Raw genomic sequence first — 26,918 nt, forward strand, 5'->3', positions numbered from 1 at the left:
TATTGGATTTACATGCTGTTTTGTACTACTGTTGTTAGCCGCCCCGAATCTACGGAAAGGGGCGGCATACAAATCCAATAAATAAATAAATAAATAAATAAATTTTAATTCATTATTTTTTATCTTGTCTTCTGGAAAACTGAACAGTTCTGCCTTGGCTTCTACATGGTAGCCTCTCGTAGTAAGAGACAAATGTGTAGATATGTTTCTCTATGGTCTTGTCTTTTTCAAGATTAATTTGCTAAATTTTGCTATCCAGGCTCTTTATCATCTTGATTCTGTGTTTTTTCTAATAAATTGCAGTTCAGAACTGGATGCAAAACTGTATCTGTATTTTTTTAATTCAACCTTTTTATATTCACCACTTGTAACTAAGATTCAATGTTATCAAATGTAGCTTTCCATAGTATTTTTTTTAAAAGCACTATTCTGAAGGATGTGGTATAGTTTTATTAAAGTCAGTTACACAAAGCACACCTGTTAAATGAAAGCTTTTTGCTAGCTAACTTTTGTTTCCAGATGTATATCTCTGCAGGTTAACTAACTCTTAAAATATGGGTATATGTGATATATCTACAATGGAATATTAATAGTTTGCATGCAATGTAAAATATGTTTTGTTTTAAATCTAAAGCAAACTTTGAGCATTCTCCCACTACTGTATATTCTGAATAGTTGGTATAACAGCCTGCCTCTGCTTTCCTCCCTGTTCATCTGTTAGAATACCCCAATTCCTGCAAAGATCCAAGCAGTAAGGATATTAATCAGAGTAGAAATATTCTACTAGTCCACTTGCCCCTGACCTTCTCCTTCTCACTTCTACTGCCACTGATTTCTCAGCTTTTTTCCTGTATTTATCCCCTCAACAATTTCTGCCTGGAACAACTGTTTCATTTCAAAAACAAAATAATCCAGTTTCAATTTGTATACAGAGGAAACATCCAAAATTCTAGTTTGCTGCTTAGATGAAAGTCTTTTTAACCATAAGCAATAAAGGATTCATATCAAATTTAGGAATCCTTTATTTCTAATAATTATTTGCAAAGATTGCAAGTCATGCTGAAGCTTTATTCAGTTTAAACATGACCAAGTAGCCATAAATTGTTCACAATTTCATTAAAATTGATAAGCACATTTTTAACTTTTTCTATACAGTAAAATTACTTTTGCTGGATTGTTATAATTTTGTTTCTTTTATAATATGATTGTAAGATACAATATTCCTATAAAAAGAATAAAAAATAATATTTTGTCAAGTGATGTAAATATGTTGATAATTTAATTGTTTTTCTTTATAATATGAATGTACTAATTTAAACATATTTTCCTAATTTAAAAACAATACCATTTACTGTTTCTGTAAAATTAATAATTTTGCTTCAAACTAAAATACAGAATCTATAGATTTAAATAGATACAAGGAATTTACTGAATAACAACTGTACTAAAGTCAGAATTTTCTCACCTCCAATATGTACCTTCAACTATATGTAGAACTTTTTTTTTAAAAAAGTCAGGAACTTATCACAGTTCCTCCCATGTGGTACAGGTAACGTTTTCCTCTCTCCCTCTATGTGTGTGGGTGTGTATGCATGTATGTCAGAAATAGGATGCTACAAATCTTAGAGAACTATGGAAAAATTCTTTTTTAGTATCTGCAGTGTTATATATTGGAATTTTGAGAAATATATCTATTGATGACATTGAAATATTTAAAAGAAAAAAAATTTCAACATCCATTTTTTTCTAGGTACAAATAAGTTGAAGTATGCTAGTCTGAATCATTCAAATTCAGCTGACTTGAAAGTTTGTTTCTGTTTCTCTTAGTAGAAATGTTTTTTAAAAAATCAAATATTTCTTATTTTTGTTGCCAATTATGAAGTGGGGAAGTGACATATATTTTATGGTTTAGGATATAATAACACCTCCCGAATATATTTTTTATCATCCTGGGAAGATATTATTGTTATTATTCAAAATGTGCTAGTGGGTCTTTAAGGAACTCACTTGTTTTTGCAAATTCTTAGGTTGCTATCCTCAGTTATACAGACACCTGCCAGTAGTCCTATACAACAGCACAGTTATTGTACTGTAAGGTTATTTCTTAGATCTGTACTTTTATAGATGCATAAATCTAAGGAAGTATTAGTTAAATTCAAAATTACTTAGTAATTTTAAAATAATCTTTACTAGTTGAAAAATAATCCATTATGTATGGTTATTACGAAAACTAGGAAGTAACTCAAATAAATATTATTTCAGGAATAATACTGTATTTCCTCCAAAATAAGGCATCCCCTGATAAAGCTCAATTGGGCTTTTGAGTGCATAGAAATAAGGCCAAGCATTTATTTCGGGGTTCAAAAATATATAAAACATCGTCTTATTTTCAGGGAAACACAGTATTTGTTGAAGGCAAGAAATTGTTACATATGATTTATCTTGTAAATGCAGTTAACAAGTTGGTTATATCAAAATTTCTTAAAATTAATTTATTCATGTAATTGTGATTTTAATGGAGTTACAATAGAAAGATATAATTTCTGAATTATATATAATTTCCAGGTTAATGGATCAATTATATTTAAAGTTAGTAGAACAGAAGCTACTCTCAAATGAAATTAATATGTACAATTGCTGGCTGGACTGCAGTCACCAGTATAATTGTATCATAACTTGATTTCGGTAACAGCTGCTGATTTTTAATATAAAATATGTAGTCTTAGCCTTTAAAAGTATTTTCTATACTACCTAAGAGAAATTGTGGAGGCAGCTGTGAAACTGGAGATGTCACTTCTCTCTTTCTTTGCTGAAATACCTATACAGTACTGGTGCTCTTTGTGTTCAATTTAACACTTTTAAAAAGTGTTTTATTAACTTGTAGCATTAGGTCTTTAGCGAAGCTCTTTTTGCAGGTGTTGTCATGCTTAATACTGATAGACAACAAATTGTAAATATATTTGATGCTTGAAATCACATGCAGACACACCAACTGAGACTCCTAGACAGAAATGTGCAAGAAATCTGGGAAAGGACATGACTTGAAAAAAAGATATTGCATAATGTTTAGTGCACACATAAGTACTAGCCTCCCGTTGTATTTTTTTCAGTTAAGATTCCTTTGTGAAGATATACCAGTATTGTTTGTTAGTTATATTTGCAATTTTGGTTAAAGCTCTTGCAGATTCTTTTTATTTAATATCTTGTAGGGAGAAGTTGAGCAAATAGCAATGATGAAATCAAAAGGGCAGAATGAGCATGATGAAGGCATGCTTGAATATTTAGAAGATATAATAGGATCAGGACGATTGAAAGAGCCTATTCAAACATTATGTCGAAGAGTGGAGATAATAAATGAACAAAGAGGTGAGAAGGTGAGGTGAGACTATAAATTAACAGATTATTCTAGAGTTAGTTTTAATTTTAAATTATAAATGTAACTTTAAATTATAAATCTAACATGCTTGTCATTCGGAGTATAAGATGCACACAAAAGAGGGTGAAAACTGGGTGTGTCTTATGCACCCAGCCATCCCCACCCTTTGGCTTGTCCCAGCAATTTACCTCCTTGCAGCAAACAGCGCAGAGCCTGTTAAGCCAAGCAACTTATTATCAGCTTCCCTATCCACAGCTGAGTGAGGCAGGTGGGCTGGCCATGGGGTAAAATGAAAGTGAAACTAAAGGTGAAAGGAGGCAAATTGGGAGGGAGAGGCAGAGACAGATTTTTTTTTCTTGTGCTAATCTGTTGCTGAATCAATACAAGGAGGTAAGTCAATAACTAAATGTCTGTAGAATGTTCCAGCTATTAGGCTTATTTTTTAAAAAAGACTGCTTTATTATTGTTCTAGATAGCTTAACAAAATGAAGAAGCTTTTAAAATAAATTCTTGATCTGAAGAGGCCGAGTGCTATTATATCTTTTAAATAGCAGAGAATAATGTATACTTCCAGTAACCAATTTTAGCAGCTCTGTACAAGTAAAGTCTGAAATGTAACTGTCCTGTTTAGTATTAAGATAAAGCAGCTGAGTTAAATCCTGATTTAGTCATGTTGGAGTAGATCTATTTAAATAATTGGGAGGAGTTAGTGTGATTACTTTTAAGAAAACCTTCTGGCATTAATATACTGCCATAATGTATATTTTTCCAATTCTTTTCTATTTCTATGGGTCAGGCACATGTGCACCGAAATACACAGCAAACAGTGTATATCATCTGTGCTGTTTGCTGTTTGGCAAATTGCTGGGATGCAGAGGCTTTTTTTCCTTTTCTTCCCCCAAACTAAGGTGTGTCTTATACTTGGTGGGTTCTTTAGTCCCAAAAATACGGTAATGCAGTGCAGATGCTTTTTTCTGAATTGCAACAATCTAAATGCTATAAAAGTTAAATAGCAGGAATGTTCTTGCTTTCAAGTGAAATTACTGCATGAAAACTAAACTCTTTATGATTTTTATATAGTGAGTTTATGAAAATGTATTAAGTAGGTATAGCTATTGCAAAATAGCTTAAATTTATATGTTTTGTCTAGTTAAACAGAGTTAAAATGGTGGAAAAGGAAAAAGATGCTTTGGAAGGAGAACGGAATAAAGCAGTTGAATTTCTTTCTTTGGAAAACAAAATGTTTAAAGAAAAGAATAAAATCTGTCAATACTACATGTAAGTAGCATCATTTGGAAAACAGGATGGGATGGAGCAAATGAACATATATGGACAGCATATCTATTTAAATATGTGTTTAGTTTATATTTATGGAAATACTAAAGGTGGAAAATTTATTCTACAGTAGTTTCTTTAGATGGTTAGTAAAACACAATATATCACAGAAAGAAAAGAAATAGAACGGAATAGAATATAATATAATAGGAAATAGAGTTGGGAGGGACCTTGGAGGTCTTGTAGTCCAACTCCCCCTGTTCAGGTAAGAAACCCTATACTGGTGATGGTGAACCTGTGGCACGCGTGCCACAGGTGGCATGCAGAGCCATATGTGCCGGCATGGGAGCCGTTGACCAGCTCAGCTGGTTTTTGGGTGACACGTGCATGCTTTCTCCTCACCTTCTGTGGCCTGTGCCTTCCTATATCTGGATATTCCACCGCAGTGCTGTTTGGGCATGCAAGGCTTCCCCCGCCCCTAGCTCCATTTAGGGATGTGAGACCAAAATGGGAAGGTTGCGCGTGTATGCATGGGGGTCATGCATGCATGTGCAGAGGGTGGGACGTGCAGGAGAGTTATTGCATTATGGGTGTGGGCACTCATGCACATGCAAATGCACATGCGGACACTTGGTGGGACGTGCAGGAGAGTCATTGCATTATGGGTGTGGATGCACATGCAAAAGCACACACGGACACTTTTGGCACCCGAGGGAGAAAAGATTCGCCATCACTTCCCTATACTTCTTTACAACTTTCTGTGTTGGAGTATTCACAACTTCTGGTGGCAAGTTTGTTCCACAAATATTGTTCTGAGCCCAGAATAGGACAGCTTAATTAGAAATATTTTAGTTGAATGTTCTGAGTTGATTGTATTCCAACATGACAAAACTGTGTGTTGAATCTTCAATCATATATACAGGGAAACCTGAAACAAGCCTCTTGTTTCTTTGTTTTTCATCATTGAGACACAAATGTTGATGTAAGAGTCTACTGTGTGTTATATGCTACCTAACCTTTCAATCTAAAAAAAACCCTGGTTATAGGTGTTGTTTATAAAATATATTATAAAATCTTTTTTGAAGTCCAAGCAATAAATAAATTCCCAGTAACAAGTACTGGAAAGAAATAATAATCTTTTTACTGCTTGGCTAGATGGAAATGAACTCGGCAAAGAGTTTAATCGTTGAATTTATTTCAACAGTCAACAACAGAAGCACATTTCTTTGGTTGTATGTGGCTTTTCCTAATGTATATGCTTAGACTGTGTAGCTTTCTGATTTCTGAACTTTCCTGCAAAGCTGAATGTAAATGACAAATTTCAATTAATTAGTGTCAAATTACAGCAGTGTCTGCAATGAAATGCACAATGTTCAAATTTGCATTTGATAAGCTGCTTAAAAAGCATAATGCACACAGAATATATTGAGATAGCACATATGACATATCACAACTAATGAATTCTATAGTAGCAAATTTAAAAACAGCAGTAAAGTTATCAATGAAGCATGCAATAGCATGTGCTGAAATGATTTTTCCTCACGTGACATTACCTAAATATAACTATTGGTGACAGGTATGAAATGCAAAGTTTGCTGATCTCTCCAAGTTGCTGTAGCTTTAAAAAAAATTTTTTTAAACTCTGTGGGTGATTAGGTCATTAGAAAGAATGAAATGAAACACCCTGTAATATTCTGAGCTCAGAACAAGCTTGGAACATTTTAAACAACTGTTTCAAGATGGGAAAGCTTTGCACATTTCTGATATAAATTGCATTATATTTTATTCTATCAAGCTACTAGTGATGATATATTTTTGTGTAATATTGATTGATTGGTTTGGCTTCTATAATTATTACAATTTGTGTATCTTTTATTGTGTATTATTTTGGCACTAGTTGATTAAATAAAAAGTTCAAAAAATGTTAGACGACACTCAGGATTTATTCTTTTGAAATGTTAAAGTATGTGTTTTGTTTAATGCACTTCACCAAAACATAGCAAACACATTGGGTTGGATCGGTGTTTGGGCTTAGTTACACTTGGTTAAGCCGTGTGGGAAAAATCAATACATTACTCTTTGGATTAGAGGTGTTGATTATGAGATGGATGTCAAATAAATTTTATAAATAAATAAATGTTTTCCATTCATAGTAACAGAATTTAATTGCAAGTAGCTCAGTACAGATTTAACCCATTGCTTTTGTATTTAAACAACATGCTCTTGTTGCTCCTGCATAAAATCTCTCGAGTAGTGGGTAGCTTAACATATATTCATTAAGGATTTGAAAAAGATATGATACACTTTTCCAGTAGATAATGTGAAAGGTCCTAAAGTTTCAGACATTTTTGGTTCATCTATGTTGCTGAATTAGAATTGTTTCTAATTAATCTCATTAAATTGGGCAATGAAATCCAATATAGACATTAGATTTGTTTTGACTCTGCATATGTTAAGCAGTCAGGTAATTCTAGATAAGATCAATTTTATCCAATACCATGTCTTTTTTTTAGTTATGAATTACAAAAGCGGACAAATGACCTGGAAGCACAGAAAGGAAAAATACAGGAAGACACCAAAGAAATTAATGAGAAGAGCAGCCAATTAGCAGATGAAATGAGAAATAAGAATGAAGCTTTGAAAGAAGTAGAAAAGTAAACATTTATTGTTCTCTTATTTGGCAAAACTTAGCAAAGTTTGAAGGAGTACTGCACTTGTTCTATTTGCTGTTCATCACTGATGCATTATGGGTAACAAGTGTGACTTTTATTTTTTGTAAAAATGATGAAAATAAAGTTCATTGGCTCATTTGAGGGTTTCCCAAACTGGGGTGGGGAGCTACAGATAGAATTCAGAGAATTCAGGAGAGGCATAAAGAACTTAGATCTTTCTCAAAGTTTTATTGTATTTTTTTAATTTGGTTTTTGTATTTTTAACAGGAGATATATACAATACAGTGATCCCCCGTTTATTGCGTCCCCAACCATTGCGAACAGGGTACTTCGCTATTTTTCAACCCGGAAGTCAAAAATACCATCTACGCATGCGTGCCAGGCACGCATGCGTAGATGGCAGCGGCTTCCCTGGGTCTTCCCCCTCTTGCTGGCGTCAGCGAGGAGTTTCCCCACCGCCCACGCAAACTCCTCGCTGCCGCCCGCCCTTCGCCCGCCCACGCCGTTCATTCTCGCCGCTTTTGAGCTGAGTCCGGGAGCGAATTCGCTCCCGGACTCAGCTCAAAAGCGCCGATAGCAAGCGGCAAGGAACGGCTTGTCTCGGCGCTTTCGAGCTGAGTCCGGTCAGCTCGAAAGCGCCGAGACAAGCCGTTCCTTGCCGCTTGCTATCGGCGGTTTTGAGCTGAGTCCGGAAGCGACTCAGCTCAAAACCGCCGATAGCAAGCGGCAAGGAACGGCTTGTCTCGGCGCTTTCGAGCTGAGTCCGGTCAGCTCGAAAGCGCCGAGACAAGCCGTTCCTTGCCGCTTGCTATCGGCGGTTTTGAGCTGAGTCCGGAAGCGAATTCGCTCCCGGACTCAGCTCGAAAGCGCCGAGAGCCAGCGCCCCCCGGACCCCCAACCCGGGTTTGGGGGGCTGCTAGGAAGCCCTCCATGCCGGCGGCAAACAGCCGCCCCGCCCCCAATCTTCGGCTCCTCGCTAGCGCTGTGGGAGTAAAAACGCCATCTGCACATGCGCAGATGGTGTTTTTACTTCCGCAGCGCTACTTCGCGAAAACCCGCTCGTTGCGGGGGATCCTGGAACGGAACCCTCGCAACGAGCGGGGGTCTACTGTAATATTACAATAAAGGGAGGTGTGGACGCAAAAAGGAACCCCTGGATTATGCTCTTATTCTAATACAATGGTGGTTGTTATATTTACTCTTTTTTAGGAAACTCAACGAAATCACAGTATTTATTGAAGAAAATAAAAATAAATTTAATCAATTGGATTTGGAGGATGTTCAATTAAGGGAAAATCTAAAACATTCAAAAAGCAAATCAAAGAAACTAGAGAAGCAGCTTCAGAAGGATAAAGAAAAGGTATAACTGCAACTTCATTATGACTTTTCAAGGGGAAAAAAAATCTTATTTATTTGCTTCTAGATTGTGTAATGTAAAAATATATGATTGGAAAGATGAATCCTGCTGCTGCTGCAGTTAGATCCCAGAATGAAAGAACTTTGTGATCTCTGTTCAATTTTGTCCCAGTTTTTCAATCAGAAAATTAGTATTTTATTCTCATATCCTAATTCAGCTATGACTATAAAAGATAGATCTCTATTTGAAAGTTTGCTAATCTAGCCCACTATCAACTTTGACAGTTTTTATTTATCTGTAGGCATGTGATTTCAGGCAGATTCTATAATATTTGCTAATAATAAAGTTAGCCTTAGTATTTAATAACATTTTAGGATTATATCCAAACACTAAATACCGTAATTTAAACTGAGTAAATATTGCTAAGTTGTATCTATGTGGAGAATACATACATACATAGTCGCGGTATGTTTTGGAGTATAAAATGCACCTGAGTATAAGACACTTTTAGTTTTGGGGGAGGAAAACAAGAGAAAAAAAATCTTACCCTGGCTCCCAGCAAACAATACAGATGATATACACTGCTTGCTGTGTATTTCTCTATAGAGGGAGGAGTCAGCAGTCAGGATGGGTTGTACTCTTCAGAGCTGGAACCGAGTCAGATCTATAAAGAGTGGATTTGCCCATTGATCCCAGTTTCCTGACTTGGTCTCAGCAGAGTAGGACGTGGCGACCACAACTCATCCAACTCTGAACTTCTTTCTCTATCCCTTTTGTAAGTTTTTCTTTTCTTTCCCTACATAGGCAGTAATACTTCTTTTATTGGTTCTCCCCATTTGCCGGTTCCTGTGGGTAGTGGTCAGACACAGCGGCCAGCCAGCCCAGTTTGTGGCCCAGGGGGCCGGGCCCTTGGTCTTCCCCTGCTGGCTCTGCTTCCTCCTTCGACCACTAGGGCAGCCATGGAGGCCCCTCACGCGGCAAGCACTAAGCTCCATGAGAGCCATCAGCTGGTTACAGTCAATGGCTCTGTTGCCACATTCCCTCTAACACAGTGACGACCCCAGACTGGAAAACAATCCCCCCAGGCTGGTTACAGCTAACAAGTGGGTTTGGTGGCTCCCTAATTGATTTCAACCACGGCAGCTTTAGCTGTCCGGCTTGTAGGAGAGTGTTGGCATTGTCTTTCCCTCTCAGCGCACGCACCTAGCCAGTCTCACATGTGGCTGGCTGTGCTGCATCTTTTCTCTTGCTGAGTCGCTCAGAGCCTGTTACTTTTATTTTGAGTTCGCCCGCTGGTAAGCAGCGGCCAGGTTTCCTCTTAGCATGGCAGAGCTTCTTCTTGGCTCCCGTTGCTGCTCTCTTCTGGCACCTGCCATTTCGGACTGTTAGGCTCGTGGGCCAAGCTTGGGGGTCATCCCTCCCAATTACTCAACTGACTTCTTTTTGGCGCACTTTTCTGGTAATCATACCCTTTTCAGGTTTGTGACCAAACCGATCGGCTGTAACAAAGCATTGATTGGGCTTTTTCATTGTAGGGTGTCCAGCGAACCTTGAACTCAAGGAATCATCAGGGAAATCGGTTTGGGAAATTCAGGGAATTCGTGAAAAAAACAGAATAAATTGGGGGGGGGGAACAAACTGTACAGTGAACCCTCGATTTTCGCGGTCTCGATTATCGCGAAATGCTATACCATGGTTTTTCAAAAAAATATTAATTAAAAAATACTCCACGGTTTTTTTGCTATACTGTGGTTTTTCCCACCCGATGACGTCACTCTCTTCCTTCCTTTCTCATCTTTCTTTCTCTTTCTCTATCTTGCTTCTTCCTCTCTCACACTCTCTTCCTCCCTCTCTCATCTCTTTCTTTCCTTCTCTCTCTTTCTCTATCTCTCCCCCTCTTGCTCTCGGGCGGCGGGCGGGTGGGCGGGCGAGCGGCGGGCGGGCAGCAGCAAGGAGCCGAAGATTGGGGTTTCCTCTTTGCGTGGGCGGCGGGGAAGACCCAGGGAAGGTTTCTTCGACCGCCCAGCAGCTGATCTGCTCGGCAGCGTGGCAGCAGCAAGGAGCCGAAGATTGGGGTTTCCCCTTTGCGTGGGCGGCGGGGAAGACCCAGGAAAGGTTTCTTCGGCCGCCCAGCAGCTGATCTGCTTGGCAGCGCGGCAGCAGCGAGGAGCCGAAGATCGGGGTTTCCCCTTTGCGTGGGCGGCGGGGAAGGAGGGCGCAGCTCCGGCCGCTCGCCTGGTAGCTGGGGGGGGGCTGGGGCAGCCGACATTCAAAGCAATCTTTGTCGGCTTCCGCACTTTCATCGCTCCCCGGCTCCACCATCTGCGCATGCGCGGCCATGGAAAAAGGGCGCGCATGCTCAGATGGTGTTTTTACTTCCGCACCACTATACTGCGGAAAATCGATTATCGCGGGAGGTCTTGGAACGTAACCCCCGCGATAATCGAGAGATCACTGTATTAAAATGTTCAAAAGTCAGGGTAAAATCATGTTTTAAAAAAACGGATCGCACTGCCTGGCAGAGTCAAGCTAAAATGAGCATAACTGGCAACAACTTGCTTCCTCAGCTAATGATATTTTTCCATGGCTTAGTCGTTTGGTATGACGTCATCTATGACCACGCCTTAACTGGATCTCAAGTTACATGGAAATATCAGGGAATTTCAAAATGCTTCCCCCCTGGACACCCTGTGATTGGTTTCTTTCTTTTTTGGATCACCAAGAAAGGACAAAGTCCCATCTACCTTAGTCTCCCTTGCACAGGGAGACACCTATGTTGGGTCATAAACATCGAAGCATAATATTGGTCAGCCAATATTCCTTCCTTTAAGTTAAAAAAAAAAGGAAAAAGAGATACCATTATCATAGATAGACAAATATTTAACATTAAAAAAGCAAACAAACAAATAAATAAATATGATATAAAAGACAGAAGAGGAAACCATCTTTTTTGCATTATATCTGGTTTTGAACTCTCAGGTCAGAGCGCAACTTCTCCCTGGGGACAGCCTCAGGGACCTTTCGCTTTCATGCTTTACTTTCCTTTTTCTCTCTTTTCCTTCAACATGGCAGATCAAGCAGTATCCAAACCATGGGGCAAAAGGCCCCAAAAGACTAAGAGGCCCTAGGTGGATGAAGAAGACACTATTCCTCCCAGGCCTGAATCCAGGGAAAGTTCCTCAGTCTCTAACAGAGCCGAGAGGCATATGGACCTCACCCTCCAAAAGCTCCATGACAGGGTGGCCAGAGCCCTCTCACCCACTCCGGGCTTGACTCAAATTACTGAGGAACCTCTTCCCTCTAAGGTCCGTGCACCTCCTCCCTTAGCAGCCAGCATTTGGGGCCCGGTGGGCCTCCCAAATTGGAATTTGGTTCCAGCCCAGCCCTATCAGCCTGTACCACTCCCCCCCTCAGTGATAGAGGCTCCCGCTCCTCCCTTACCTGCTACCTTTCCTCCCACCGAGGAGGCTCAACCTCCCATGTTACCCATTGCTATACCCTCCTCTCTCCCTACCCCCTCCCTTAACCAGGCAGCCTTCCAGCAATGGATAGATGATGCAGTACAGCGTAGCATTATCTCAAACTTGCATACCCAAGCAATGACCTCAGTTCTTCCACCAGTCCAACATCCTTCCTCCAAGAGGTTACCTCAGGATCAACTCTCAGTCTCCTCAGACGAGGAACTTCAAGATTATGACAAGGGAGATGCAGAGACTATCCTTTTGACCTGTCGGGATGAGGAGCTGGCTCCGTGGTATCCATGCCCATGTGCATAAAACCAGCTGGCTGGCACACCGGAACCCCAAAAAGCAACGAGTGACGGCTCAGTGTGTTGGGAAAAATGGCTTGGCATGCCACTTCTGACACACATGTCATAGGTTTTCCATCATGGCCATAGCCTATTGCCAATTTCCTGCAGCCTGAATCAGCTGATGGTCAGGAGACCTATAATTCGTTGCTTGTGCTAATCAGGCTGTGCTGTTTGCTGCAAGGAGGCAAATTGCTGGGAGGCAGAAGCCAAAGGGTGGGTGGGGTTGGTTGGTGGGACTACATTCGGTATATAAGATGCATCCAAGTTTTCACCCTCTTAGGGGGGGGAAGTGCATCTTATACTCTTAAAAATACAGTACATATTTATGTATGTATGTATTTATTTATTCAATTTTTATGCCGCCCTTCTCCTTAGACTCAGGATGGCTTAAAACATGTTAGAAATAGCACTTTTTAACAGAGCCAGCCTATTGCCCCCACAATCTGGGTCCTCATTTTACCCACCTCAGAAGGATGGAAGGCTAAGTCAACCTTGAGCCGGTGATGAGATTTGAACTGCTGACCTTAAGATCTACAGTCAGCTTCAGTGGCCTGCAGTACAGCACTCTACCTGCTGCGCCACCCTGGCTCATATATTAAATTTGTGACACTCACATTTTAAGTCACAGTTTATAAAGTTTATAGTTTACAGTTTATAAACCACTGACAATAGTTAAGAAAGATATTAATTAATGAATCTGTTTTGTAGCAGTATCAATTTGATGGATGTGATAGATTGACCAGATTGCCAAATTAAACAGCTATTTTAGCATAAGTATATTAAAGTGACCAAAAAGGTTTATTAATTTTATTAATAATTTTATTTAATAATAATTTTACTTTATTGTTATTATTATTTTTAATTAGGCTGTCTGTTCAAATTTGATTCAGTTCATTTCCTTTGGGAAACCTATCAACATACAGTAATTACTATGAAATCTGTATTAACCTAATCTCAGTGCACTGAATTGCATGCACTGGAATCAATGTGTAATGAATGCATAATTTGCACAATGACATCATTCAAATGAATCATTTGTTGACATTTGTAACCATTTGTGTGATGTCATTATACAAGTGATACAATTACTTTGATGTCATTTGTTTTTAAAAGGAATTGTTAACTAGCAGACATTTCTTCCATGGGATAGTTCATTGAAAAGAGGTTTCATTTATGGCTTCGGTATAGTTCCTTGTTTTGGTTAGATTTTATATTTACATAAATATTTATATAGTATGCATATAGGTTTTGCTACAAAAACATAGGAATACATCTGAATTAAAGTGACTGTAAAATGTTTAGACTAGTTACTGCTTTTGGCAAACCACTTATTAATGATGTAATGTGATTCCGAATGAGTAAAGTATTATGAACTAGATAGTCCTGTTACCCATTGAGTTAGCCTTTGAAAAAATAATAATGCATACTGATATGATTAAAACATTAAATTTTAAGCTAATCATATGTGCTTTACTCAATGCTGGACAGTCTGATAATCTAAGAAGAGTATATATCAAAGATAATTGTAGTGGCAAACAAACTTTAATAATGAGTCATCATATAGATCAGCGTTTCCCAACCGGTGTGCCGCGGCACAGTAGTGTGCCGCGAGACATGGCCAGGTGTGCCGCGAGAAGCTCAAGCTGGGCGGGGCGCTGCCGGCGCCCCTGCCTGAGTGTCATCCTGTGGATGGTCTTGGGCTTCACAGTCGCTTCCTGGTTCCCTCCTCCCACCGCCTGTGTCTCCCGCCGTCGCCTCCCACCAAGCCGTCGCCCGTTGCCGTGGGTTCCTCGATTGGGAGCTGCCGCTTCCCTCTGTCCAGCTCAGCCACGCTGCCGTAGAAAGCACAGAGGTTATTGCCACCGCTTCTGCCTCCACTCAGGGAGCCACCGTGGTCACCGCGCCTTTTCCTCTCCCTCAGCTCAACCACGGTGGCTCCCTGAGTGGAGGCAGAGGTGGCGGCAATAACCTCTGCACTTTCTACGGCAGCGTGGCTGGGCTGCCTGGAAGGAAGCGGCAGCTCCGAGGAATGAGGCGCTGGCGGTAGACACAGGCGGAGGGAGGAGAGGGAACCAGAAAGCAACCGTAAAGCCAAAGACCAGCCACAGGACGACCTTCAGCCAGGGGCACCGGAACCGCACGCAGCCATGGTGGGAGCAGCATGAGGTAGCAACGAGGCGCGAGGACAAGCAGGCAGCTTGGCGGAGGGGAAGCGCTGAGGGGCTCTCCTCCTTCCCCACCCCCGCGCTTCTCTCCCGCCCTGGCTTTCGCTTCGCCCCATGATTTCCCCGCAATTTCATCCAGGCCACCTTTTGCCTCCTTTTGAACTGCGGGGAAATCTGCGGGCGAAGCAAAAGCCAGTGCGGGAGAGAAGCGCGGGGGTGGGGAAGGAGGAGAGCCCCTCAGCGCTTCCCCTCCGCCAAGCTGCCTGCTTGTCCTCGCGCCTTGTTGCTACCTCCTGCCTTTTTCCAGGGGCCTTTGGAAGGCACCCAGGGAAGGGGGGGGATTGGGGGTGGCTGCAGCGGCTTCTCGTCCTCCTCATCCGGCTGCTAATGCCCGCCCGGCCCCTCTTGCAGTCCCTTCACGGAGCGCTTTTGTCCCAGGCTGTCAGCGAAAGGGCTGCAGGACAGGCGGGGCAGGCGTTCTTCTCACAGCTGAGGCAGAATTTGGAATGTCGGGGGTGTGTGCGTGCGGGCTCCGCATCCCCCTGCCACCCGGAACATTTAAAATAAGAAAAACCTTCGCCGGCCTCCGCAGAGAAGAAAGGAAGAGAGAGAAAGAGAGACAGAGCAAGAGAGGCAGAGAGAGAGAGAAAGAGAAAGAGAGAGAAAGAGAGCTAGCAAGAGACAGAGAAAGAGAGACAGAGAGAGAGAGAAAGAAAGAAAGAAAGAAAGAGAGAATGAAAGAGATAGCAAGAGAGATAGCAAGAGAGGCAGAGAGAGCAAGGGAGAGAGAAAGACATATAGGGAGGGAAGGAGGGAGAGAGGAAGAGAGCAAAAAAGAGAGGAAGAAAGAAAGAGGGATGGAGAGAGAGAAAGAAGGGAAGGAAGGAAGAGAGAGAAAGAGTGAGGGAGAAATAGAGCGAAATGGAGGAAGATTTTTTTTTGTCAAAACTTTTCTTTAGCCACCCCCCCACCCCCCCGTTCAGTGTTCCCCAGGATTTTGAAAATATGAATAATGTGCCGCGGCTCAAAAAAGGTTGGGAAACACTGATATAGATGATAACAGGCAGCCTTCCCCATTTGAGTTTGCTTGAGGGAAACTGGCAGGACACATTGAAGAACAAATGATTGGGGACACTGAACAGTCACAGATTGGTGAATAAAATATCTAAACTCTGGAATTTTCAACTCGGATTATTTTATGCATTCTTTAAATTATCTGATTTTAAAAATTGTTGCACTACAGTACAGCATTTGGGGAAGGATGGTATAGATAAACACAAAGTTTTCATACTGTAAATATCTTGACAAAAGAGATACAACAGCATAGAATGCCTGTCTGTTTTAGGATGCATTGTGCAAAAATTATGGTATATATTCTTATTAATGAATAAGATATGCTAATCTTGCTGCATAAATTATAATGTATACATATTCAACTTATCTTGGATACTACATATGTCTTTTGACAAAGATAACTAATGAGCTTTATCCAAAGCTACATAAGTAGACTTCTACTTGCTTGTAGGAACTTATTCTCCTATAATGCTTTATACTATAAAAGTGTCTCCAGAATAGGTTTGGGTGATTCTGAAGAATCTGATTGTAAATTGTCATAAAACTTTTTTAAAAGCGAGGAATTGTTCCATTGCTAAAGTAATGTTAAACTTCTCATAGTTAGAAGACTTCAGAACTGTACCTGCTAGAAGTGAATCTGCAATTACTGAAGCAACAGCTAAGAGAGAAATTCAAGAAAAAGAAAAAGAAAAAGCAGAAGAAAAACTAAAAGATGTTATGGACAGTCTTAAAAAGGAAACTCAAGGACTGCAGAAAGAGAAAGAGGTTTGTATTAACACATCTACCTACCTATCTACCTCTTAAAAATAAAATAGTGTTTGGTTTTCAAGTACCATTCATGTAGCAGTAAATTCATCAATATGTGATGAAATACAGTTGAACACATTGTTTTGATTACTATGGCACTATATTTTATTTATGAAATATGTTGCAGCACTAATGTAGTCAATACATGGTGGTTCTTTAAAAAAAAAATCTGGTTTTTGCTTTTTTTTTTTTTTAGGACAGATTGAATGAGATGATATGTCTGTACATAGATACGTATATAGACAATTGGAAAAACTTTGAAAAAAAGCTGGACTTGAAAAGAATATCAATCCCATTATTTATACTTATTATTTATATTCCACTTCGAATACTGTGTCCAGTTTTGGTCACCAGATACAAAAAAGATGTTAAAATCCTAGAAAGTGTGCAGGGAAGAGCAACAAAGATGATAAGGGATATGATGGCTAAATTGCACAATGACCAATTGAGGGAACTAGAAACAGTAGATCTTAGATCTTACAAAGGGAAAGATTAGGGGTTGAGATCATAGCAGTCTTTCATTATTTGAAAGGCTGTCACCTTTCAAGGTTGAAGAAGGGAAGAGGTTGACCTAATCTCCAAAGCACTTGAGGGCAGGACAAAAAAAATAATAGGTGGAAGATAATTAAAAATAATTTGTGGCTACAGCCTAATCTTATCACCCATGTTTAGTCCAGTTTTGTAAATCACAGATTATGTCACCTTGAAAGTTAATCACTTCTGGCAGCATTCACCTTCACCTTAGATTACAGGTTGCTTTAGTAGTCAGCACTTTCCCATGATACACAGAATAGTAAGATACATTCATCTATCATCTTGCCATATTGTGCCACATTTTGCTTGGATAAAAGGAAGGATTAGGTATCAAGCTAGTCCAAGCTCTAATTGCTTCTTTTGGAGCAGCCTGTTCTACACTGAACTGACTGCAATCTTATAAGATTCTATGAGTTTAATTGGGTTCCCAACTTTTCCAATACACAGCAAGGTGTCAATGTTGTCAAGCTGCTTTCCTAAATGCCCTAAGCATTTCCTTTAAGTGATTATGAAATTACCTCCATCTTGTCGCTTTTGTGAAAAGACCAGAACACATGGCAGGCCTGGGGATACGTGATAGAACTGATGAAGTTGTTGGTTTGATTATGCTGTTGCTGCCATGTGGTGGTTAGGAGTTGTTTTCATGTTGTGGATTTTTACTGTAACGGCCATATAGATTTGTTAAATAAAATCAGGATTTGGCTGCAAATCATAGCCCTTGCACACCATTTACTCAATGGAAAAGTCCATTAAATCAGTGTAAAGATTACTTTAATCTATCCTTAAGTTCTATATTCAGAAAGCTTTGGAAGCAGAAGCAGTTACCTGTTCTATTGTTAGGGAAAGGCATCCTGAATCAGATGCTGGGAACCAAAATTCTCCAAATGTTGCAGCATGTCAATCAGCTTCAGAACAATTGCCTATAATTTGTTATTAGTTTATCTGCTGACAGTTACATAATTTTGTGATGAAGCTCTGTGTAGGCAGATAAAATAATGTGTGGATTTTTTAAAAAAAACCTTGTCATTCCTTGCAATAAATATAAACATGAGAGCCTTATGTTTTGGAGCCATTGAACACAGCTTTTCCTCTTGATCTGGTAAGGTGAACAAACTGAGCCAATCAGGATTCTCATTTCTTTTGTTGAGAAATTCTCATCACACAGTGGTGGTCCATTCTGTTAACCATACTATCATAACCATTGTCCCCTACGCCCTCTGGTCATTATTTGATGGCCAAAGATGGGGGGAAATATTTTAAAGGCAACTCTTTTTATTTATTTTTATTTATTTTTATATTCTATCGTAGTAGAATGACATTTGGCAAAGATGTCAGAAATTGTTATTGAAAGTTGGAACACACATATATATTAATTTCTATAGTAAGAGAAATCTTTTCCCCTCGTGCCCCTCTTTTCAGGATAAAGAAAAAGAACTAATGGAATTCAGCAAAACAGTTAATGAAGCACGTTCAAATTTTGACATGGCCAAGTCAGAACTTGATCTGTATCTTAGTCGTCATAATACTGCAGTATCTCAGCTAAAAGCAGCAGAAGATGCTCTTCAGGCTACTTCAGGAACACTTAAAGAAAGATTAACTGCTATCAAAGAATTGGAATTAAAATTACCTCAAACGGAAAATGAGCTAAAGAAGGTCAGATTTTATTAAAACATCTTTATATTGAAATGTTTAACTTCATTTATAAGTGTTCTAAAAATCTGAGATGGGTAATAAACTGTGCTTTAAAAATAAATACCTTAAAACAAATGTTTCCCCCACTTTTCTATACAGTAATGCTTTTAGTTTAAATTTGGCATGGGATTTTTCTCTCATAGAAAGGTGGATTAAGTATTGACCTTGCTGATGCTGGTTATCATACTTTCATGTAAAAGAAGGATCTCCATGGTAATTCTTGGATTCTAATTTGTACTTTTACCTGTATGAACATAATCTAAATATGTTCAAAATAGATTCATCAATCTATTGAGATACTTTCAAAATGCTCCAGTTCAAAAATTTCCCAAGGGTTACTATAAATATATTGAGAAAGTGTGAACTAAATTAAAGTGTAAGGGGGGAGGGGGGAACCAGAGCCTTTTTTCTTTCCAGGAAGCCCACCCTAGCAATAAGGAGCCTACAATTTGCTTCTATTATATGTAACATCTACTCTCTTATAGTTTCGTTTTATTTAATGTTACTATTAATGGATTTGCAAAATGTTTTCATTCCTGGTTTTTTGGTACAAATAACAGCAGAAAAATGATTGTAAAGAAAGATATGTGTCATTTGTTTAAAAGTTCAGATGTATTATTAGGTATTACTTGATACAAGAATGTCCTTTATCCAACTTAGTTATAGAAACTTAAATGAAAAATTATGAATATATCTGCAGTAATTCATGATATGTATACAGTGATGTAATAACATAAATACTACCTTACATACTGCCATATTGATGTCTAAAGCAAATATATATTATGGCTTTTGTGTGATGTAATATATGTATCATCATTTGCTTCCCCCTTGTGGAGACTTATACTTTCCATTTCTTATTCAAGAAGCTCTACAATTATTTTTTAGTAGAATTCCCACTTTTTAAAGTACAGTGGTACCTCTACCTAAGAACGCCTCTACTTAAGAATTTTTCTACATACGAACTGGGTGTTCAATAACTTTTTGCCACTTAAGAACCATTTTCTACTTAAGAACCCGAGCCCGGAAAAAGTTCCCAGAACATTTGAGAGCGGCACAAAGGCATTGGCAGTTTCCTGCCATTCCCCCTTTAATCCTGGCCATCTCAGGCTTTTCTGGGCTGTCAGAAGATCCTTTCGGTGGTGTTTAAGGAGGCTTTGGCAGTCCAGAGCGAACAAAGCATTTTCCTTTCTCTGGGCACTTGGAGAGGGAATAAACTTCTGCCAGTGCCTAGAGAAAAGAAACGCTCTGGGCAGCGACTGTCCTCCTCCTCTTCTTTCTCCTCCTCCTCCCACCCAAATTCCGAGCTTTTATTGCTTTCCTAATGGGTTTGCATGTATTATTTGTTTTTACATTGATTCCTATGGGAAAAATTTCTTCTACTTATAAACTTTTCTACTTAAGAGCCTAGTCATGAAACAAATTAAGTTCTTAAGTAGAGGTACCACTGTAGTTGTAAGTACAATTATTTTGGTAGATTGCTTGTATAGGAGAGCTTTATTATAAAAATATTTTCAAGTAGTCTAATATAAATGTGTCCACTCAAGTAACGCCTAATGTAAAGTTTGTTGTGCTACTTGTAGTATTAAAAAAACATTGATTTTTTTTCTTTTAAGAAAGAAAATGAATTAGATAAACTTATAAAGGAGGAGGCGGACATGAAATATTACATTGGAGATTTACGTCAGAAAGTAGAAGAAGCAAAAAGTTCATTGGCAATAAATAAAAGCAGAGGAAAAGTTCTTGAAGCCTTGATTCAGCAGAAGAAATCTGGAAATATTTCTGGAATATATGGAAGACTTGTAAGCTGTTTTTTAAAAAATTATTATTGTTTTGTAATTTTCTAATTTATTGAACACTAATTTAGAGAAGAATTGTATTAATGTGTTAGCAGGGAATGGATTGTCTTGATAAAGCTTAATTTGTGACCATTGCCAGGAGATTAAAGTATCTTCTTGCTAAGGTATTACTGGTTCTCATTAGTGACATATACTTTTTTATTTTATTTTATTTTTTTATTTTATTAATAGAGTTGAAAGGGACCGTTAGGTCATCGAGTCCAACCCCCTGCCTGAGCAGGAAACAAAATATACCAGCAGGAAGTGGGCTAGAGTCAATAAAAAGTATATTGGATCTTGATTTAGTGAAAATGAAAATCTAAAAAGAACTATAAAAAGCTAAAAATATGTGTTTGTTAACAGCTAAAAGTCTATATACCAGTCTGATAAGTAAATTCTTCAAAGATGTCCAGTTTCCAAGCATTTTCTATAGAACAAACAAAAGCTCAACATTAGCTTTCGTTTTTAAGCATCTGCTAGATATCCAATTCATATACCTCAAAGTTTTTTGTTGATGTGCTTTGTAAACTAGTATTGCGCTATCTTGATTTTATTAACAGTTATGGGAAATATTTAAATTGTAATTTTCATGGAGTCTATGAAAGTATTCTGTGACTTGTCCATCATTGATATCTCATAAAACTCAGTTGTAAATCATATTACTGTGCTTGGCAGCAACATCCTGTGTGTTTACTTGAAATCAGTCTGCATTTAAATACATTCTTATATACACACCCTTGCACATACACAAAGTAGTGTGAATACTGAAAAGGATTCAAATATTGACCCCAACCTCCTTAAGCTTTAGAGGATTTTGTTGCAGAATTAATTGTGCCTAAGGTGAAGTTTCCCTTGAGTTGAGTTATATTACTGCTATTATATGAAATTTCAGTGTTTCTGAGAGCAATAGGGAAGAACTTTGCTATTGCTATCTTCTGCATTTATTATATATTTTAACTTCTCATTCTAGCTTACTGTTTTGATTTTTCCTGGCACTCACTCATCCAAGTACTAAGTCCAATCCTGCAGAATCCAGGGACCAGAGATTTAGTCTTTGAATTTTCATATTCTCCTGGAACCCATCCTTAGGGAATTTGTGCACCTTTTGGTGAGAGTGCACTCTAGCACAAGTCCAAAAAGCTTTGAAGACTAAACTTCTGGTCCTAGTTACCAACCCAGATTGGAACATTATCCTGGGATAGGTACCCTAGATGTGGTATTTGCCTTCAAGTGCAATCCTGTTCAGCTTTTTCAAGATTTGCTTCAGACAACAAAGTACAGTGGTACCACATCTTACGAACGCCTCTTCTAACGAACTTTTCAAGATACCAACCCGGTGTTTAAGATTTTTTTGCCTCTTCTTCCGAACTATTTTCACCTTACGAACCCAAGCAGCTGCTGCTCGGATGAAGGGGTTTCCTTTTTCCCCCTTTTTTGAAGAAAGAAAAGGGAGGGGCAGCTTGGAGGAGTAAAGATTTTGCATGCTTGCAAAGGCACTGAAACAGTGTCTTTTGAAGAAAGAAAAGGGAGGGGCGCCCCCCTTGCCTTTCTTCCTTCCCACTCACCCTTTAGCCTAGCCTTGCTTCTTCCACCCGCCCCCTTTAGCTGCTCCTCCCTGCCCTCTGTTCGCCTCCTTTCTAAAGTTTGAGATTTTCCTGAAGGATTTGCACGCATTATTTGCTTTTACATTGATTCCTATGGGAAACATTGTTTCGTCTTACGAACTTTTCACCTTACGAACCTCCTCCTGGAACCAATTAAGTTCATATGATGAGGTACCACTGTACTATAATTTGCTTTGATTGACAAGTGCTTAAACAATTTCAATTAATTTAAATTAAATGCATATAATTCTTTGGACTACTACTTACACTCTCTAAATTTTAATAATGGAGTTTAGAACAAAGAATTTCTCTTAATGAAAATGAAGTGTGTGTTTTATTGAAAAATGTGGTATTTGTGTGCTAATAAGTATGCTTAGTATCAGATGTTAGTAACTTCTATTTCTTACCTAGATACCAAATATTTTGCCAACAGGGTGACTTAGGAGCTATAGATGAAAAATATGATGTTGCAATATCATCATCATGCGGAGCGTTAGATCACATAGTTGTTGATACTATTGATACAGCTCAAAAGTGTGTTAATTTCTTAAAGAAGGAAAACATAGGAGTAGCAACATTTATAGCTCTTGATAAGGTTTGTATGATTTTAATTTGTTCTAATTTTCTTGTAATTGGTGGGTTTTTTAATTTGGAAAAATGATTTTTTATAGCTATAGTTAGTAAATGTTTTCCAATAATTGATTTTAAAAATAAAATGGGGAACTATAATTTTAATGTCGTTTTTATTATCTTGATACAGGAATTTTCTTGCCTTTAAACTAACAATTAACATCAATACTTTCATTTATGTATCCATTAAAAATATCCATGTTTTGAATAATTTTATGTGATCCTTTAATACCAGTAGAGCCTTCCATATACTTTTAACAGTTCATCAGAATATATTTTTTTAAATAGGTAGATCTGAACTATGCAAGATTTTGTTACCATCCCTATTTTAATAAAAGCAGCTTTAGGTCTATGTCAACCATAGAGAATGTTTGACTTATAACTGCAACTGGGACTGGAATTTCAGTCGTAAGTTGTGGAAAATCGTAAATGAAAGGTACTCCTAAGAATGGATCCAATTTTATGACCATTTTTATGGCAGTTATTAGGCAAATGAAATGCTTGCAAGTACGAATCTCACAGTTAAGCAAATCAAATCATAATCCCAGATCTCTTCTCCCAAATGGTTGCCTTGGGCCAGAATAAGCACTAATACTGGAAACTGGCAAAATCATAAATTGCAGTCATGTGACCTTGGGATGCTTTAACCACTTATGAATGTGAGCCAGTTGCCAAATCATCTGAAATGGAGTCGTGTGATCATGGATATGGTGGTACAAGGTTTTATACAGTCATGAGTGCTTTCCAAGACTAAATCTCTCTTTCCAAGTCCATCATAAGTGAACGTTGTTAAACAACCAGTTGGAAGTTCACTGCGACCTGTAATTTTAGTTGTTCTCTGTTCATTAAAATGCCCAGCACCCAGAAAAGTGGGAGAAAACCTAAGGCAAAACATTATTTTGCTTTAATTTAATTTTTTTTTTCAAAAACAAGACAAAACATTGACATACATACATAGAGAAAACAATAAATACAACGAAAAAAAAGGAGCTCTAATTGCTCCGCTCTTAGTAGAAGTCTCTAAAAAAACCCTTTGTCAATCAGATCATACTAACAGGAAAAAAAATATGCTTATGTTTTCCTATTACAGTATTTACAAGTATTCATAATATTTACAATTTTATGGTAGTACACTTTGTAGTCTTGATTTTTTAGGTATTTCTTCTGTTCAACCAAATATAGACCTTATCCCAAGTTTTATAGTATTCATTTTGCTAAGAAATTTTAATGGTATGGTCTCTGGATGCTGGGGTATTACAGGTTACCCACTCTTTTTGAAAATAAGATTGAATTGAAGAAAGCACTAAAAAATTTTGTAGTGTAATTATGATGCTAATAAAATCCATTTAACTGAAGCTACAGATGTGTATAGGAAATGCTTATATAATTTTTTAAAAATTATCAATATTTTGCTTTTGTGATGGTTTTCATTCTCCTCCAGATGGCAGTATGGGAGAAAAGTATGAGCAAAATTCAGACTCCTGAAAACATTCCTCGTCTATTTGACATGGTGAAAGTGAAAGATGAGAAGGTTCGCCAAGCCTTTTATTTCGCATTGCGCGATACTCTGGTAGCCAATAACTTGGATCAGGCCACCAGAGTAGCATTTGGAAAAGGCAATAGATGGAGAGTCATAACGTTGCAAGGACAACTTATAGAACAATCAGGTACTTTTAAAAGTACAATAAAAAAGCAACAACAAAGAAATTGAGTTTATATAGATGGCTAGCGTTTCCAATTTGTTCTTAATATTTCCATAGGAACAATGACTGGTGGTGGAGGAAGAGTAATGAAGGGTAGAATGGGATCCTCTGTTATAGTTGAAACATCTGAAGAACAGGTTAGTAGACTGCATAGATGCGGAATACATATTTATTTGTATGACCTTTTTCATTATAACAAATATAAAAAATGCCTTATAATCGAGAACTAAAATACCTACTTAAATAATACAAATAACTAACTCAATTTAAAAGTGTAAGGAGGAAAGAAAAGAAAAGAAATGAACACCTATAGCTATCATATACAAAGCCCTGGAAAAATAATATTAAACATTTAAGTGCATCACAAATTTTAGAAAGGAGAGCATGCATGAGTGTCACCTACAAATAACTTCCAGATAACACTTTGCTTAATTTACTTACATTTAACTTTTTTTAACCTACATTTTATTTTTGCAGGTCCGTGAAATGGAATCACAATTGCAAAAAAAATCTCAAAAAGCCATGCTATGTCAGGAACAGAAAGCACAACTGGAGGAAATAACAGCAAAATTACATAAAAATATTAGAGAAATGAAAAACACTTTAGAAAAATATACTGCCAGTATAAAGGTAATAATAATTGTTTATGTTACATTTTTTTAGAGGAAACTAAATCTGGGGATCTTTTGAGATTTTGACATAGTTCTATTTAAAAATACTACCCAAGGAAATAAATGCAAGATTCAGAATCTCAGAAAATAAAACTGTTCTTTTTAGAAATACAGTGGTATTTCTGTAACTTAATGAAACTAGTAGAAAACAGCTATCTTCAGATTAACTTAAAATGTGAAGGTTTACAAGTTTAAATTCTTTATTTGGAAATGAAGTCATCTATGGTATGTAGAAATTTAATAACTGAATGTGTAAAATAAATGAGAATTTTAGAGCAGGTATGTGGATTAGGAATTATGAATTTATTTTAATACGCTCAGAAGCAAGTGGACAAAAGGGATATTTTTATTTATTGATGAGTTATATCATAAAATCATATTCAAGAACAGTAGCGTGAGAGGAGTCTGTTGGTCTGAAGTAAATCAAGAGTTTTTCATGAGGATTATGCAGTACTCATAATCTTTGTTCCTCTTTTTCCGAATGATAAATGCACTGAGGAACTTGAATATTTTTTGTGAACTGCTAACATGCCTATTTTTATCTGTTAGAGTTTGATGGATCAAGAAGCTCACTTAAAAGTCCAGGTTAAAGAACTAGAAGCAAATGTAATTGCTTCTGCTCCCGATAAAGCCAAGCAAATAAAAATGGAGAAAAAATGTAATGACTTCAAAGAAGGTAAATCTTTGGAGGGGTGACTTTTTATGTTGTGCAAAATTTTGAATTTTACTCTTGGTTCCTCTCCTCCCCCCTCCCCTCCCCACTATTCTATATAAATCCGTTAAATGTTTTTGCCATTTTTTAAATCCTATTTTTCAATTGGTGTAATTTGAAAATTAGGAGTGTTTTAGTCTTTTCTATATTTCAAGGCTTTGTTTTATTTCTTTCCATAATTTATTGCAATGGTTTCAAAATATACCCTCATTGCATCAAGATAAATAAATATTTCAGTGGATCTTTTGTTATCTCACAATCGAGTTTAATGCCTAATACAGTGATCCCCCGGTTATTGCGTCCCCGACCATTGCGAATGGGCTACATCGCGATTTTTCAACCCGGAAGTAAAAACACCATCTGCGCATGTGCGCCCTTTTTTCCTATGGCCACACATGCGTAGATGGTGTTCCCCGCCGGGCAGATCAGCTGCTGGGCGGCTTCCCTGGGTCTTTCCCCTCTTGCTGGCGGGAGGGCGAGAAGCCCCCCCCAGCACCCGCTCGCCCGCCCTTCGCCCGGCCACCCGCCATTTGCTCGCTGCTCGCCCGGCCACCCGGGTTCGTTTGGCTTCGGGACTCAGTTGGGAAGCGGCACGGGTGTTTTAAAAGGTCTCCGCAGGCATGGGGGGCTTCTTAGCACCCCCCCAAACCCGGGTTGGGGGTTCGGGGGGGGGTAGGAAGCCCCCCATGCCGGCGGAGACCTTTTAAAACACCCGTGCCGCTTCCCAGCTGAGTCCTCAAGCCAAGCGCAGAAGTTAGCCTTGAATCCCTTTGAATCCCGCCGCTTCTGCTGGATACGGGCGATGGGGGGGGCGAGCTGCCACAGCCCCTGGCTTCCGCACCGCTCATCCCACCCACCGCCCGTATCCAGCAGAAGCTGCTGGATTCAAAGTGCTGGGGTGGGGGGCTGTCGGGACAAGCCGCGCACAAAGGCCGAGGCGAGGCTGAGCAGGAGGAGAAGCCAACCAGCGAGGCGGTGGGCTGGGAGCCGCAGGTGA

The 26,918-nt window shown here is 38.6% G+C and overlaps 1 protein-coding gene across 2 annotated transcripts in view; it reads left to right on the top strand.

Annotated features, from left to right (window-relative positions):
- Positions 1-26,918, top strand: part of SMC4 (structural maintenance of chromosomes 4) — a 52,430-nt gene that overhangs the window by 10,031 nt on the left and 15,481 nt on the right. For both annotated transcript variants that reach the window (XM_070753537.1, XM_070753539.1), the window contains exons 6-17: positions 3,210-3,374; positions 4,527-4,654; positions 7,165-7,305; positions 8,533-8,683; positions 16,331-16,495; positions 18,491-18,724; positions 20,380-20,565; positions 22,639-22,800; positions 24,277-24,502; positions 24,596-24,675; positions 25,016-25,168; positions 25,759-25,885. In XM_070753537.1, coding sequence (XP_070609638.1) covers positions 3,210-3,374; positions 4,527-4,654; positions 7,165-7,305; positions 8,533-8,683; positions 16,331-16,495; positions 18,491-18,724; positions 20,380-20,565; positions 22,639-22,800; positions 24,277-24,502; positions 24,596-24,675; positions 25,016-25,168; positions 25,759-25,885 — 1,918 coding nt within the window. The remainder of the gene's footprint in view (positions 1-3,209; positions 3,375-4,526; positions 4,655-7,164; positions 7,306-8,532; positions 8,684-16,330; positions 16,496-18,490; positions 18,725-20,379; positions 20,566-22,638; positions 22,801-24,276; positions 24,503-24,595; positions 24,676-25,015; positions 25,169-25,758; positions 25,886-26,918) is intronic.

The sequence above is a fragment of the Erythrolamprus reginae genome, chromosome 5, assembly GCF_031021105.1.
Source record: "Erythrolamprus reginae isolate rEryReg1 chromosome 5, rEryReg1.hap1, whole genome shotgun sequence".
Taxonomy (NCBI): domain Eukaryota; kingdom Metazoa; phylum Chordata; class Lepidosauria; order Squamata; family Dipsadidae; genus Erythrolamprus; species Erythrolamprus reginae.